Genomic DNA, 15,285 nt, shown 5'->3' with positions numbered 1-15,285 from the left:
GGTATGTTATGTTAGGTTATGTTATGTTAGGTTAGATTAGGTGAAATTAGGTTATGTTAGGTTAGGTTACGGCGCACCTGCAGGCCGTTTTTCCCCGGCAGTTTGTCATGTGACTTCCGAGCGCCAATAGGAGGTGAGCGTCGGGAGAAATTCTGCCGGGAGAATATACTCACCCTTAATTAATTGTTTAACGAAACTACGCCGTAGTTGGTACTGATATTCTTTATGTAAGTTTGACTTGTGTTTCACGTCTACTTGATTCTCATCCTCGTCTTGTGCGCTAAAAGCTTCAATCATGTCATACCGACATGCCCAAACAGCCACGTTAGGGACTTCATTGTGTCCTGGCCAATTCTCGATGTCCCTGATGCTAATTCTGGCACATTCACGGATTTTTGTGATGTGTTAAAGTGGCTTACATTTCATCACCTCTCGTCTGGTCGACGCCTGTATATATAGTTGTCATGATGAATATGAAACTTTCATTTGTTGTCATCATACAGCCAACGAGAGAATAAACATTCGGTGTCTTTTCCGATCCCTCACACGTGATATCGACACGGTTGCAGGCCGCGGCAGGGGTAGACGGTTTTCGCGGAACACTCCGCGAGAAATGCCCGAGGGCAGACGTCACTCCGATTCTAACGAATCTCGGACGCCGGTCGTCAAGATGTTCCGGACTCTCCAAGCGCAGCTGGACGACCGCTACGATCGCTCCGAGCGTCTGGCGAGACTCGGACGTGACGTCGCCACCGAAAGCAGACGCATCGTTACTTTGCTGAATCGTGCTGATAGGTCGGTATAGACTCGCGCAGTTTGACAGAGCGTACGCCGTCAAATAGGGATGACGTCGGAATTCGGGCAACAGGACATCTTCTCAGCGCAATATCTGAAATCCGCAATTATTCTCTGTCTATAGTATTATACCCTTAACATAAACTACAAAAATTGCAATACCCTGTATATGCCAAATCACCCTGACAAATACTCATTAAATATTCCTAAGCTGGCTTTTTTTTTTTTTTTTTTCTGCCAATGCTCAGTGTTAAAGAGGTGCCCGTATGCGTCCTTCTGACCTCTTGAACAATATATTGCACATTGTCAACGATTTTTTTTCTTCAATATTTACGCGGAAGCAATTACTCAGATCCCAGGAAGCAGAAGTCGGCTACAAGCCTTCCTGACTCGGCTTGACCCAGCTTGACACGGCTAGTGCTAAGTTAAGCTCCAAATTAGACGTCTTCTGTATAGCTTATATGTCTAGTCTTGAAGACTTCTGCTGTAAGACCTGGTGGAGACGTACAGGCTCTGGTAGACGTTTTTAAAGTCAATCTCCAAGTCTTGCAAGCAAAACTTGCGCACATTTTTACTACCAGCGTGCAACGATTCCTTCGACAGCACCATCAGTGGAATGATTACATCGTTATGGTATCGTCATATAACAGCTCTCCGCACAAAACAGTGTATTACCAGCGTACTGCAAGGTTTATGCTCGAGTCGATTTCGCATAGGCCGCTAGTTAGACGGTTACAGCGCGCGTACCAAGTATGAGCCATTGAGGAAGGTACCTTCCTCCATGGCCAATTCAAACCTACCGCGTCAGCTCAAACTGAAAGCCGCGCCATAGTTTCGTGTGCCGGTGATGGCAATACAACAAAACCTTTCAATAAAATGTGTGCCGTTATTACACAATTCGTAAAAGCTTTAATAAAACATTTTGAACGAAGTTTCACAGGCTAGTATAACATGGTGTGGCACAACAGTTGGTGCGCTACTATGGCTTGGCCGCTTCCAACGCTAGCTCCCGCGCCTGCCATGCTGCCGTTGCCGTGCATTGTCTCCGTTCGCGCTTGCAGTGTCGCGCATGGCCGCGCGCCCGCACTTTGCAACGAATTCAACGGGTCGCTTTCGTGCGCACATCGCATTCTCTGTGTGTTCCTGCGTTGATGGCTCAGCTTCGTTTTGGTAAGTGGTTAAAGTTTTTCTCTCTTTAGAAAGCTCTGTCACACGATTGTAGCACCATGACCCTCTTGGTTGATTGTTTCTCATGCAACGGCTGTTGTTTCGAATTTCCTCGCGGCACGTCCGATGTCACGGACACTATATATAAGCTCGTCAGGTTGGGATTACATTTTGGTTGGTGTGGGATCATTCACTGCTGTTAGCATCGACTGACCGTGCTAAAATTGTTACATCGGGAACCACTTCTCGCGGAATCGCCGCCTAGTTTCCTCGTGGTCGAAAGTTGCGAATGTTTTAAGCTGGTGCTGTAATTATATAAACGCGAGCTATGCCGCTTATTGACTTATATTACTTTGTTGATGGTCTTAGAACTGCATCACTATGCGAATAATATATCTGCGTCCCCGACTGATTGCATCGAGACGTAAGCACGTGCGTTTTATATACGTCCGCTGCATTCAGTTTGTGAAGAACAAATGCAAAACAACAACAGCTTGATTTGGGCGAGTTGGTACATACTGAATAACGTAGGTACAGCGCAACAACTTTTGTAAGGAAACGGATACGCTGTACCAGCGTTTTCCTGTCTAATTGTTCCCTTCCAAAAATTGTTGCGCTGTACCTACGTTATCCAAAAGCAAAGCGGCGCACAAAAACAAAATGAGACTTTGTGCGAACTCCCTTGTTGCCCGTTGTATAAGATACGCTTTGATTCATTTTGTAGTACCCAAGGCCTTGAACAGCAAAAGTATGACAGCCTGCCCAATGCAAGCACTTCTATGGATGAATGCTACCCGTAGTGCAGTGAGGCCATGATTCAGCGAAGAATATCAACCATAGTGACATAATCTTGAGCCAGGTTGCACCTCAGATAGGAAATGATGGCACTAGTTCCCAAAAGCTTGGATGGGACTTGAAATACTTACAACGAGCAGAACAGGATCGAACATGTGCAGCTATATAGGAGTATACTCATGCATGTAGAAGTTGCGTCGTGCAACATGTTATTAGCTACCGTCCAAGCTGTCAAAGTGTGCATGGCTCTTGTCTATCTTTTCTAGGTGCTTTCAGACATTCACGTACTAATCACAGACATGGGAAGACTATAAGACGTCAAGATGAAAGGCTCCTAGCAGCTCTCAGTGTTCCCAATGAAACTGGCAGAATGGCAGTGGCTGATTACAAGCTGCCTTTGGTGAACAAAAAAAACCGTGACCACATTAGAATCCGAGCAGAGCTCCAATCCTGCATTCTGATGACACCTTGTAAGTAAAAGCTTTATTAATTGACTACATGAGCACATTTTTATAATAACTCGTGCCAGGTGTAACTAATGCCTTTTATATGCATGTTAAATTGACTTCATTGCTTTATTGAAATTGTGTGGCTTCATGTTTTTGAGTTGTATACGCAGTAGTTTCAGTTAATACTTTTTTTATACTATGGCTGTTTACATCTTGGCAGTTTTTGTGTGTAAATATTGCTGCAGTAATTTCTCTGGAGTGCATAATCATCTAGTGTCATCTGCCTTACCTTTTCTGCGGATTTAATACCCGCCTTCATGCAGCCACTGTAATATCCACAGTGTGTATATTTGGTGTTTTCGGCTTTGAATCCCTTTTGTTCTCTTCCAATTTTTTTTTCAGACACAACGGCTCTCTGTTAGGGGGGGGGGGGGGGGGGCTGGTACTTAAGAAGCTTTACTGCGGGCATCCTACCCACTATTTTCAGACTGTTTTGGTGGAAACTTAAGCTAGACTCTAGGCCAGCGGCGGAAAAAGAGCTTCAGGGACATGCATGTCTACAGTGTCATGGAAGGTAAGATTAGAGGGCTGCTGTTTGACTGGGCCTATAGATAAAGTGCAGTGACTCTTACTCACAAAATACATGCTATTTTGAATGAAAAAAATAAATAAAAACATGAACACATTTGAAAAAAAATATGATCCATCCAGTGTAGCTAAGTCGGGTGGACATCTTTTTCTTTTATAAGCCTTCCTCCCCCTTGCAGTTCCATAGAACTGATGTTCCACAAATTTTATTTACGAGTTGCAAATCTGTTCGTATGTAGCAATGGTTCGGATATCAGCCACAACTGCTGATACCGTGTACACGTGCTACTTGCACTGTTGACTAGATGGTTTGGTATTCCAGAAGCTATTCATAGCAATACCACGTGGGAAAATGTGATGACCGATGCCATTCGCCAAGCAGCAACTGCCTGGTTGAAGAATTGCAGTTTGCGAGCAGATAAAAAGCCAGCACGTTACGTTAGGCTTAGTGTTCAGGTAATTTTATATAGAAATTTAAGATATACTTACGTTTTTAACTGAGTCAGCATCATGTAGCATGTTTAAATCTCATTAAAATCGACTGTTGGTTCTAGATCAGAAGTGCATGGTATGGGATTAATATTTTGTCTTGGCGTTCTAAACTCTACTTATATCAGTCTGTTCTCAATCGCCAGATAACTTCCAACGACCATCTATGCATGATGTTGTGACATCATGCTTTACTGTGGCCATAGGGAAACTTGTATACATTCTGAAGAATTTTACTTTAGACAATAAATTCTGGGAACCCCAAGTAGAGTTGGCGTTCAGGGCCACTTGCTTACATGATGCAGTGTAAAAGAAACATAAATATTTACTTCCAGGCAGCAAAAGGACATGGGAGATGCTTTAGGTGAACGTGAAAAGGCATTTTAAATTATAGAATGAATTATACCTGTCTTCTGGTACTATGCTTATGCCTGCAGATTTTAAGCAGTTTTTTATGTGTTCTATTTGTTTCTTTTATGCCATTGTTCAGTCTTGTGGGGACAGCCACTGAAAGGCCAGGCTTATAACAAGTATAACTATGCATCATGAGTGCATCAGTTCTATAATGTTTGAAAGTGGTGTGTGCATTACATGCCCTTAACAGTAGTCACCGAGAGAAAACAAAGTGTATTCGCTAATTTTTCTAATATGTAGAGATTATTTCTTAGTCATGTTTATGCTAAGCATTTGGCTTTTACTGGCCTTACTATAAGTGAGTCTGGTCTTTTTTCCCTTTTTTCGACTGGCGCAGATGCATCAAAGGATACTGGACCTGCCGCCAGCTGACATGCCTTTCTTCCTCCTTAGTTCTGTTAAGATGTGGGTTCAGTTTTTCTAGACATGCAATCCATAATATATGCAGTCTAGTCAATCAGTGCACAGCATTACATGCCATTCATTTCCCATGTATATATATATTTAGTCAGAATCAAAGCAGGACAAGCACATGTACATAATTTGCAAGAATAAAATTTTGTTTTTTGCTAATTTTGCTGCCTCTTAAACATTGTTATGAAATGCTGGCTACAGAAGAGGCATTTTACAAGATGTCTTTTCAATGTGCCTAATTTCAATGTGCCCTTGTGTGCTGCATGAATTTTGCTTGTGTTAGCAGTATACCCAAAGTAATCGTGTGCTAATGCAGATCACTGGTACTGCTATTGTTTTCTTGGAACCAGTGGTGCGATTTAGGATTTCTAGGAAATGTACATATATTGAATGCGACTGGCTTTAACTTCAAAATAAAAACACGCAAAGCTACTAAGCTGAAAAAAGTTCAGTATTATGTGCTAAATGCATGCTTTTCCAAAGGCATAAATATTAAAGGCTGCATAGATTCCATAGTTTGGTAATGAAATCTGTCAAGGTATAATAGTGAGAGCCCATCTGTGACATGCAAACATGTATACATACATATGCCAACAATGTCATTTATGCACTGAAATAACATTCTTCCGAAGTGAATAGACTCGCAAGAACATTAATACACTTTGCAAGTGAACAGCACTGTAGAAATTGCATGTCGCACACGGCCTCTCAACATTATACCTTCACAGATTTTATTACAAACTGTGAAATCTATGTGGCTCCTTTTAATATTTATGCCTTTGCAAAAGCATGCATTTAGACCATTATACTGAACTTTTTCAGCTTAGTAGCTTTGGTGTGTTTTAGTTTTGAAGGTAAAGCCAGTCACATTCAATATATCTACATTGGTTAGAAATCCTGAATCACAAGACTGGTTAGAAGAAAAGCATATCAGGACCAGCGATCTGCATTAGTGCATGGTTAACATATGCATTATTTAACCTTTTTTTTGCAAGGTGGATTGCATAATTTTTCCGGCAAGCAAAATAATCCTTTATACGAAAGTTCTACAGATAGTCTAACGAACAGCTTGCCAAGACTTCCCCAAGACGAATACGGAGGGAGCATTAGCTTGGCTTCAGGAGTGCTTGTGGAGTTCTAAGGCTACTACTCGGCTTGTAGAAGCCGGATAGTAGACAACCTTTTGGCTTGAACAAGCCCAAATGTAGACGTCTTCTAGATGGGTTTGTGCTACCTGGGATGTTCTTTCTGGATATAAAGTCCGGTGCATGTAGAACTCGACGGCAGTGCTTTACTCATGTAATATTATCTGCTTTCGATAAATTTGGCATTAATAATTGATCTAGACTTCTGTGTTGTCACATACGTAGGAAGGCATGCCTTGAAGCGCATTTCGAATTAATTGAGGTTGTGTGAAAATCCAGGATACAGCAGCAACATGGCAATGTATAGGTATAGTACACGTAGTTCCATCTTCATCTATGCGTTTAGGCAATATGAAAATGCAATATTTACCATAGCAAACATGAGGAGATGGTTACTTCTTCCATGTACATAGAGATGCAGCTTTTGGCGTCTAACAGTCCAAATTTTTTAAATGTCTTTTAAATGTATTTTTTTTTATTGTCTACTGGAACATACCAGTAGACAATAAAAACCCGCTTATATACATGTCCCATAACTGCAATCGGGTTTTGGAAGGGTATAGACGCCGAAATCTTTTAGTTTTCTTTTTCGGTCAGTGAGAAATCACTTTACGCCAGGGACTAGTAGACTGACAAAGGCACGCTTTCAAAGCTCTATTTGCATATTTTGACAAAAAGAAAGAACGTTTATTATTAGCGGAGAAAACGAATACCGAACTTTGCTGTTTGGATTTCGCCCAGGAATCGTGGCATTGATGACGTCACTGTGAAGCCACAGGTGCGTCTGGATATCAGTATTCCACTGAAGTGGAATTGTAGCAGCACCAACGAGCCGACGGCGTCCGTGACTGTTGCCGGTGACCCCTGGAGGCGGCTCAATGTTTTTTTTTTTTTTTTTCGTCATCAAAGCCACGGTTCAGAAAGGAAGAACAAGGACAGAACACCCGCCTCCGGAGTCACTCAAGTCTGTAACCGTCAAAATAAGGATCTCGAGGCGAGGCTACAGAGGCCCCGCAGCTGCAGCTGCCTTGGTCACATGGGTCCTGCAGGGCACACTGCTGCTGCTGCTGGTGGTGCTGTTGCTGCTGCTGAGATGCGGCTTCACCCAGAAGGTGTCGAATGTTGAGCCCTGGCTCAAGGTGACAACAGAAGGCCTTGCCACACGTCGGACAGCCCGGTATGCACAGGAACACATTCTGCTGCTGTTGCTGTTCCTCGGAGCAGACGGGCTGCTCCCTAACAAAGTGCAAGTCATTCGCGACTTTCCTCAGCCCACTTCCGTACGTAAGCTACGCGAGTTCCTGGAACTCATAAAGTTCTATCGGCGTCCCCCCCCCCCCCCTCCCTGTGCTCACTTGATTCGTCCACTTATATAATGATCTACTCCAGGAAAAAAAAAAAAAAAATGAACCGAGCCGCCGTCAGAGGCACCGGCCGCAGGCACTGCTCGACGACTTTCGCAGCCAGATAGCCCATCTATCCGCGCAGATTGCCTGCCATCCTATCTGCACGCTCTCGATCCCCGTCACGCCGCCGCTCCTCGTCGCGCCGGCATTCCTCATCTCGATCACCGCGTCCGGGCGAGTGCACCGCGCCTTCGGCGCAGCCGCTTGAAAGTACGGGTCTCCCTGCACTTTCTCGGGAAACTCTCCGTGGTGGCGGTCCAGCTAGCAGCCGCTTATTCTTCGTTTTCGACAAGGCGTCTAGGCTCCGTTTCCTAGTGGACACGGGAGCTGAAGTTAGCGTTGTTCCTCCCTCGCCTGCGCTTCCGAAGAATCGCCGATCCGCAGTGGCGCCGCAAGCCGCCAACAAGGCCAACATCGCGCCCTCACATTGAACATTCGACTCCGGCGTCTGTTCCGATGGGTTTTCCTCGTAGCGGACGTGGCTTACCCGATTCTTGGTGCAGACTTTCTTCGTCGGTTTGCCCTGCTTGTCGACATGGTCCGCAAGCGTCTTGTCGATATGCTACGACACACCTAACGGTGCAAGGTATAGCGTCCACAGCCGGCGTCAGCACTGTTACCAACAAAAAGCCACTTTCATCGGTCTACGAGCAATTAATCGACGAATTTCCAAACTTGCTTCGCCCGTCCAATTTCATGCGTCCTGTTAAGCACGATGTCACCCACCATATATATTTACACCACAGGACCACCTGTCTACAGTCGTTCACGACGCATTGCACCCGATCCGACTCAAGATTGCCCCAGCCGAATTTGACCATATGCTCGAGCTTGGCATTGTGCGACTATCATCAAGTCCTTGGGCATCTCCCCTGCACATGGGTGTCCAAGAAGTCTCCAGGTGACTGACGGCCCTGGGGTGACTACCGCGCCTTGAACAATGCCACTATTCCTGTTCGGTATACGCCCTGCCCAACATCGCGGATTTCCCAGCGCCACTGCATGGAGCAACTATCTTTTCAAAGATAGACCTCATGAAGGCGTATCATCAGATATACCTGTTGAACCTTCGGGCATTCGAAAGACTGCTGTCACAACGCCTTTTGACCTCTTTGAATACCTGCGGATGCCCCTTGGTCTCCACAACGCCGCTCAAACTTTACAGCGTTTCGTGGACACAGTCACCCGAGGTCTTCTGTTCTGCTTTGCCTTCATCGATGACCTCACCTTTAGCCGCGATGCAGAAGACCACCTTTCACACCTTCGCCAGCTTTACCGATTACGGCCTAATCGTCAACAAAGCAAAGTGTACATTCGGCATGCCTAATCGTGACTTTCTTGGACACCACGTTGATCGCCATGCCATCCGGCCGCTCCCTAACAATGTGCAAGTCATTCGCGACTTTCCTCAACGCACTTCCGGACGTAAACTACGTGAGTTCCTGGGACTGATAAATTTCTATCAGCGTTTCATCCGCCGCTGTGCTCATTTGGTTTTTACTGATCTACTCCAGTGAACAAAAAAACAAAAAACAAAAAAAACAAAACAAAACAACAAGAAAACAACCTCCGAGCCGCCGCCAGAGGCACCGGCTGCAGTCACGGACGCCGCGCGCGTTCGGTGCGAACGCGGGGAAACGCGTACGGCGTCGGAAGCAGCTCTGCACGTTGCCTCGTTGGTGCCGCTACACAATTTACTGTTTTTAAGAAATGTTTCGAGGCGTAATTGCCAGGTAGCCGCTTACCATATGGTAGAATGGAGTGTCGTAACGCTTATTTATTGATAAAATTGACAGACATGCACCCATACGTCTACAAGATTATATGGTCAAATTTTCAGAATCGTAAAAGGGCCACCCTTGGTTGTGTCGTGAGAAGGCCAACTGCGCGCTGTAGCTGTCGCAGAGGGCTGTACGAGGGGATCATATTAAAGTTTTACGGAATTTTGAAAATCGCATTTTGCAGGTGGCATAATTCTAGTCCTTGAGCTGTATTATTATAGTGCCTGGAATATATTCCAGGCACTATAGTATTATTCAGAGGCCCGGACATCATCATCATCATTTAATAACCCTTAAAAGCCCATTTTGTGGTATTACATAAGGGGGGCGGGGCAAAAACAGAAATATAGAGTAATGATATCGAAAGTGCTTTGGACGTTAACAACTTAAAGGCAGTATACTTGCACTAGAAATCAAAACACATATTCAAGTAATTAAAAACATTCACTAATTAATTTTTAATTAGTTGCGTTATGGCTCATATGGTCATAAATAATTGTAACTGGTGAGTTTTCAAGGCGTATCTAATTAGAATAAATTTCCAGAAAGACATTGGTTTCAAGATATGCGCCATCAAACTCGTCGTAAAAATGCACTGTTGTTCCACTTTTTAAACAAAATGCTCTTTTATGCATTGAAGCACGAGAGTAACTGGAACGCCCATGTACTTCGTTCCACACTTTGGGAAATAATATCCTGAAACTGGTGTCATCCTGGGAATTAATTTCAGGTGGATACGCCTTGCAAGCTCAGCGGCTACAATTCGTAAATTTCAGTATGTGCCGAAAAGTAATTGATTAAGAAGTTAATTAGAGAATTTGCGCTAATTAGCTGAATATGTGTTTTGATTTCTCGTACTAGTAATGTCTGCCGCTTCGAATAATCCAGCTCGAGGACAATAATTATGCTATCTGCCACAGGCGATGTTTAAAAATTCCGTAAAGCTGAAAAATGATCACCTCGCCTATATGATCGATCATCACCGATCATCACCGCTTCCTAATGAAACAGGGTTGTTATTCTGAGTACTCAAGTTCCTCCATATCTGATTGGCCCACTCGGATGCCACGTTCCCTGTGATTGGTTGGGAACGCCAACATATGGAATAATTCCGGAACATGACGAAATATGAACGTCTAGAATAGCACCGTGGCTCGCATTTTCCATCTCCTTAACCTTTCTATTTCCAGCGATGGCGAACGGGACGAGGTTCTAGTGGAAGCCCACCGCCGGCTATGCGAGTTGAACGATTCGGCACTCCGTGAGATGGGCGCCGACTTGAAGGGGCAGGACTACTACTTGTACCTGCGGTCGTTCACAGTGGGTGCGTCTACGTGACCGACCCTATATTCGGTGAAAGCGCAGGCATTTATATAGTGACAAACAAATGCACCACTGTCCAATTCAAAAATAATTTGTATACGTGCGCCAGCCAATTACACACGCTCATTTTGATGACGTCATGGTTCCGGCCACCGTCTTTCGATATTGGCGTCATGAAGTTTCCTATTTAAATTACAAGAGGAAATTCTGGCGCTTTGGTCATTCAGCTACCATGGCAATGATGGCTATAGTTGAAAATAGTACTGAACAGCGTAATAGTACAAGCATTTGCCTAATCTACGTGATTGTTGGTTGAGGCGTTCTTGCGACGTTATTTACTTCATATTTCGAAATTTCCAAGCGCTAATAGTTTTCTAAACAGAGCAAGGCAAACGATCTCTGCCCACATGCATAATCGTTGCAAATTTTAATTGTCACATTTATAACGCCATTTTGTTGTTGAAAATGATCAGTTTACAGAGTCACTAAGTCGTTCGAAGCCAGTAATTTCTTTTTTAAGTCGTTCGAAGCCAGTTCGACGGCAGGCCTTTTGTAATTTTCTGTAAGGAACTCTATATGATTGCCTTCTCTCGGGAACTACGTTTCGGGGCGCGGAGGCGGCGCAGAGAGCGAGCGATCCGCGGTTGTGGTGGGCGGAGCTTGTACCGGATTCTACGTTGTCACCGACTGTAGTCCTTTCTTATGTTGAAGTCCAGAAGGGAAAGTACAAAAAGAAAAACAGCCACGAGCTCAGACTGGAATTGACACTACTACTCGCCATTTACCGCATTCTTTGTTGCAGGCGGCCTATTCTCAGCAAAAATTGAAACGCCAACGAATCGAAAGCGATCAGTGTCCGTTTTTGTGTCTTCATGTTCGCCCCTGTTTGTAACAGTGACAAGATTCGGGCTACAAAACGCACATTCTACACATTGTTAAACCGCGGCCATGGAGAGACTACCCGCCGTACTCCATTGTACAGGTGTGCCGATCACTTTTACTGCGATATAAATTACATGGACACTCTAGGCGAATTTCTTTCGTCGTCGTCGGCGTCACCGTGAGGTTCCGTATAAAGTTAAAGTGCGATAAGATCCCCCCCCCCCGCGATCTGTGGGTGCGAGGGAAAGCGTGCGAGCATGAGCCAATTAAGATGGTAGCTTGACGCACGGCGTCTTCTCGCGCGCGAAGTGTGTGTGTGTGTGGGTGGGGGGGGGGGGTGGAGATGAGTGACCAAGCGCGCTCTAGGAGGGAGGAAGGAGCAGGTCATCGCGCGTCGGTTCCTCTAGTCCGGCCGTGGCTGAGCGTATAAAGCCTCGCGCGCCCTATGTTGAAAATAATCTGCGGTGGGTGCAAAGTTGGGCCGAGCCGAGATGGCTGGTATCTTCTTGTGCGCTCTGTTTTCGCGCGCCTAGTGTTGGAGGTCGCGTGATCTTTAGGCTTCGGAGACGCGTTGAGCAATAAGCAGCACGAAACGTTCCCTCGCCGCTGCTGTTGATATTCATCACGCCAGCGTTATGACAGCGAGTGTCCATGGCCATCGAGTGAGATCTGTTCATGTTTTCTGTGTAATTTATGCGGCCGATAAAAAAGCAAACCTTGCTTCATACAGTTGTCGAATACTTCGCTATCGTGTGTACAACAACAACAACAACAACAACAACAACCACAATAATATTAACCTTCGACCACCTCTCGTCTAGCCGTGAAAGTCGTTGCTTAGCATTAGGTGGTCACAAACTCGATGCGGGCTTCACCGCACAAATACTTGTATTGCTGAGAAGACAGCTTTGCCGTACAGCTTAGTTTGGAAGTGCAATATACACATGCGTTTATCCAGGATTCCGTTTTTTTTTTTAGTTTTTTTTTGGGGGGGGCTACCAAAACGTGGAGGTATATATATATATATATATATATATATATATATATATATATATATATATATATATATATATATATATATATATATATATATATATATAGTGGGTCAAGGAACTACTCTATTCAAGCAGGTTAGCTATAGCTCTGAACGAAACGACGAAACTCGCAGTTAAACTAAATACCCGTACAGCCGAAGGCAGGCGACGTAAACGCACCCTTTTGCGAGAAATCTTGACACTCCGCATTTAGCTGTGTCGCTACAGACGTCCCGCGCAATGTTGGGCCAATTTAGCGGCATGTGCCAATGTCCACCGCTTTTTACACTATTTCTTGCTCAACTTGGAATAAGGGACTTTATTCCAGAGCGGTAGTAGCTTCTGGCATGCTTATTGGTGGCGTTTCATTACGAGTTTCTATTTTCGAAGGTTCCTTGTTTTCTTAGGGAGCCGTGACCTTACTTCTCAAACGCGCAGGTCTTCAAGAGTATGTGAGAGCGGTGACATTTTTTCACTACCTGAAAGATGGCCGCTTGGTAACCTTGGATGAGGTCAACAAGGCTCTGGTCTTTGAGGTGCAAGCTGAGGTAATCGCTTTTCCTTCTATCTCTCTGATATGCCGCTCTCCGAGGGGTTAGCGCGCGCCTTGATTTCAGAACAGGATCTGGGAGTTCTTGTTTGTCCGTGAACGTATTACCAGGTATACTGATCTTGCTTTGCGTCATTGTCCTTGCTCAACGCAAAATAAATAAATAAATAAATAAATAAATAAATAAATAAATAAATAAATAAATAAATAAATAAATAAATAAATAAATAAATAAATAAATGCACTATGGCGTAAATTATTGCTGCTGCTAACACGTTTGCACCATGAGATAGCTAGGTGTTCGTTGCAATGGCACCACCAATGTAATGGCGCTCACGTCTGTCTCTCGACCCTACGTTTCGGTATTAAATGTTGTGCGTTTACACAGGCTAAATTAAAGGATGCCGTAGTGGAGGGCTCCGCGTTATTATTGATCACGTTGGGTGCTTTAAAGGAGTATCTGTTTTCGAATTTTCATTTTTTTTCGCGCGAACTGTAGGTTCAAGACATCGAAACCATATAGAGAGCACACTGGCAACCCTCAGAGCGAACTACAATAGCGTTTCTGCTGCCAGTTTCGGTTTTCTTTCTGAGGAGGTGTGCTGTCATGACGTCATGACGCGCCGTCTGCTATGCTACTGCTCGTTGCGCAGCCCGTCGTAGCCGCATAGCAAACGACCGAGCGGTTCGTGAGCCTAGTGTACCCCCCCCCCCCCCCCCCCCCCCCCCCGCCCGCGGCGACTCTAGCTGCTCCCCTGACAGTATAATTTACCTCCATTTCGTCCGAAACAGGAACCGGAGAGCGACATGGCCGCCCTCAATGGACCCACAGCGTCACCCGATGACAAGTCGCCCGAAGGCGACACACACTTCTCGCTGGAGGTCACGCCCACCGACTACCTGTACGGCGTCGCCGACATGGCGGGGGAACTGGGACGCATGTCCGTCAGCGCGCTCGGGCGAGGAGACCTGGAGGAACCGGGAGCGATTTGCCGCTTTCTGAGAGACGTGTATGCCGGGTTCGTGTCGTGCGGTTTCGTGGCCGTTCAGGGCACGTGGCGAAGTCGCGACGCTTGCCACAGGACGTGGGCGCTGCTGCAGAACGTGCTCGAAGTCGAGAAGACCTGCTACGCCGTCAAGCTTCACGGCTCGAAGGTTCCACAGGCGGTGCTGTCGCTGCTCGATCCTCCCATTTGACGGAGGAGGTGGTTGAATGATGCACTACGTGACACGTTCGCCTATGGCCTGCGAGATTTGCGCGCCGGTTGGTGCGCGCAAATCTTGGAGGCCATGCTACGCCTCAGCTTGCCACCTGTGGTGGTGCGCTGCATGTGGCTTTTTGCTCGCATTGTTTTCTTTTGTTCTTCTTTTTCTTTCGTCTGTTCAATGTTTGCTTGTTTTGGGTACACAGAAAAACGTTTTCTTCTGAGAAGGTGGCAATAAACAGTTCCGTGGCCGTGTCTTCGCAACTTTTGTTAATTTGGTTTTTCGGTGAAGGCTGGACGTTTGGCACAATTTATATGCGTTTATTATATTTTTTAGTTACTCTCATAAGGACCGAGGACATTGCGGGAGGGGAGTAGTACAGGTTGGAAATATCGTAATAAGAGAAAAAATCGGGTTATAAAATATTTCCTAGCTATAAACTCTAAGCTGAATTAAATTGGTGACAGTTGGACTAAATACAACCGCCCACCATGGATAAATGCGTGTCTCGTGTGCTAACGCTTGCTTTGTAAGGGACCAACGGAAGAAGTAACAGCGGATCATTTGCTGTCGTAGCATGGCAAACATCAGGGGCGTAGCCAGGGGGGGGGGGGGGGGGGGGGGGTTGGGGGGGTTCAAACCCCCCCCCCCGAAATTTTTTCCGCAACTCCCCCCCCCCCCCCCCCCCACTTACCCACCCTTTTTTTCTCGTCGCTTCGCGCTGACATAATTCATGAAACCGGTGCTACTATCACAATTCCATTCCTGGGCGCTTCCGTTTGGGTTGGTAATTTACAGCGAATCATGTCTGAATATGGAAAAAACTGTCACAGTGTTTGTTAAGGCT

General features: G+C 45.4%; 1 protein-coding gene across 1 annotated transcript; it reads left to right on the top strand.

Moving 5' to 3' along the window:
* The first annotated feature begins 234 nt into the window (after window positions 1–234).
* Window positions 235–14,686, top strand: LOC119459070 (translin-associated protein X). Its single transcript, XM_037720906.2, has 4 exons — window positions 235–795; window positions 10,634–10,767; window positions 13,121–13,230; window positions 14,025–14,686. Exons 1-4 carry the CDS (start codon window positions 614–616, stop codon window positions 14,427–14,429), a joined length of 831 nt encoding a protein of 276 aa, XP_037576834.2. The 5' UTR covers window positions 235–613; the 3' UTR covers window positions 14,430–14,686.
* Window positions 14,687–15,285: the final 599 nt, after the last annotated feature.

This window comes from Dermacentor silvarum, chromosome 7 (genome assembly GCF_013339745.2).
Source record: "Dermacentor silvarum isolate Dsil-2018 chromosome 7, BIME_Dsil_1.4, whole genome shotgun sequence".
NCBI classification, from domain to species: domain Eukaryota; kingdom Metazoa; phylum Arthropoda; class Arachnida; order Ixodida; family Ixodidae; genus Dermacentor; species Dermacentor silvarum.
This window is presented reverse-complemented; position numbering and strand designations above follow the sequence as displayed.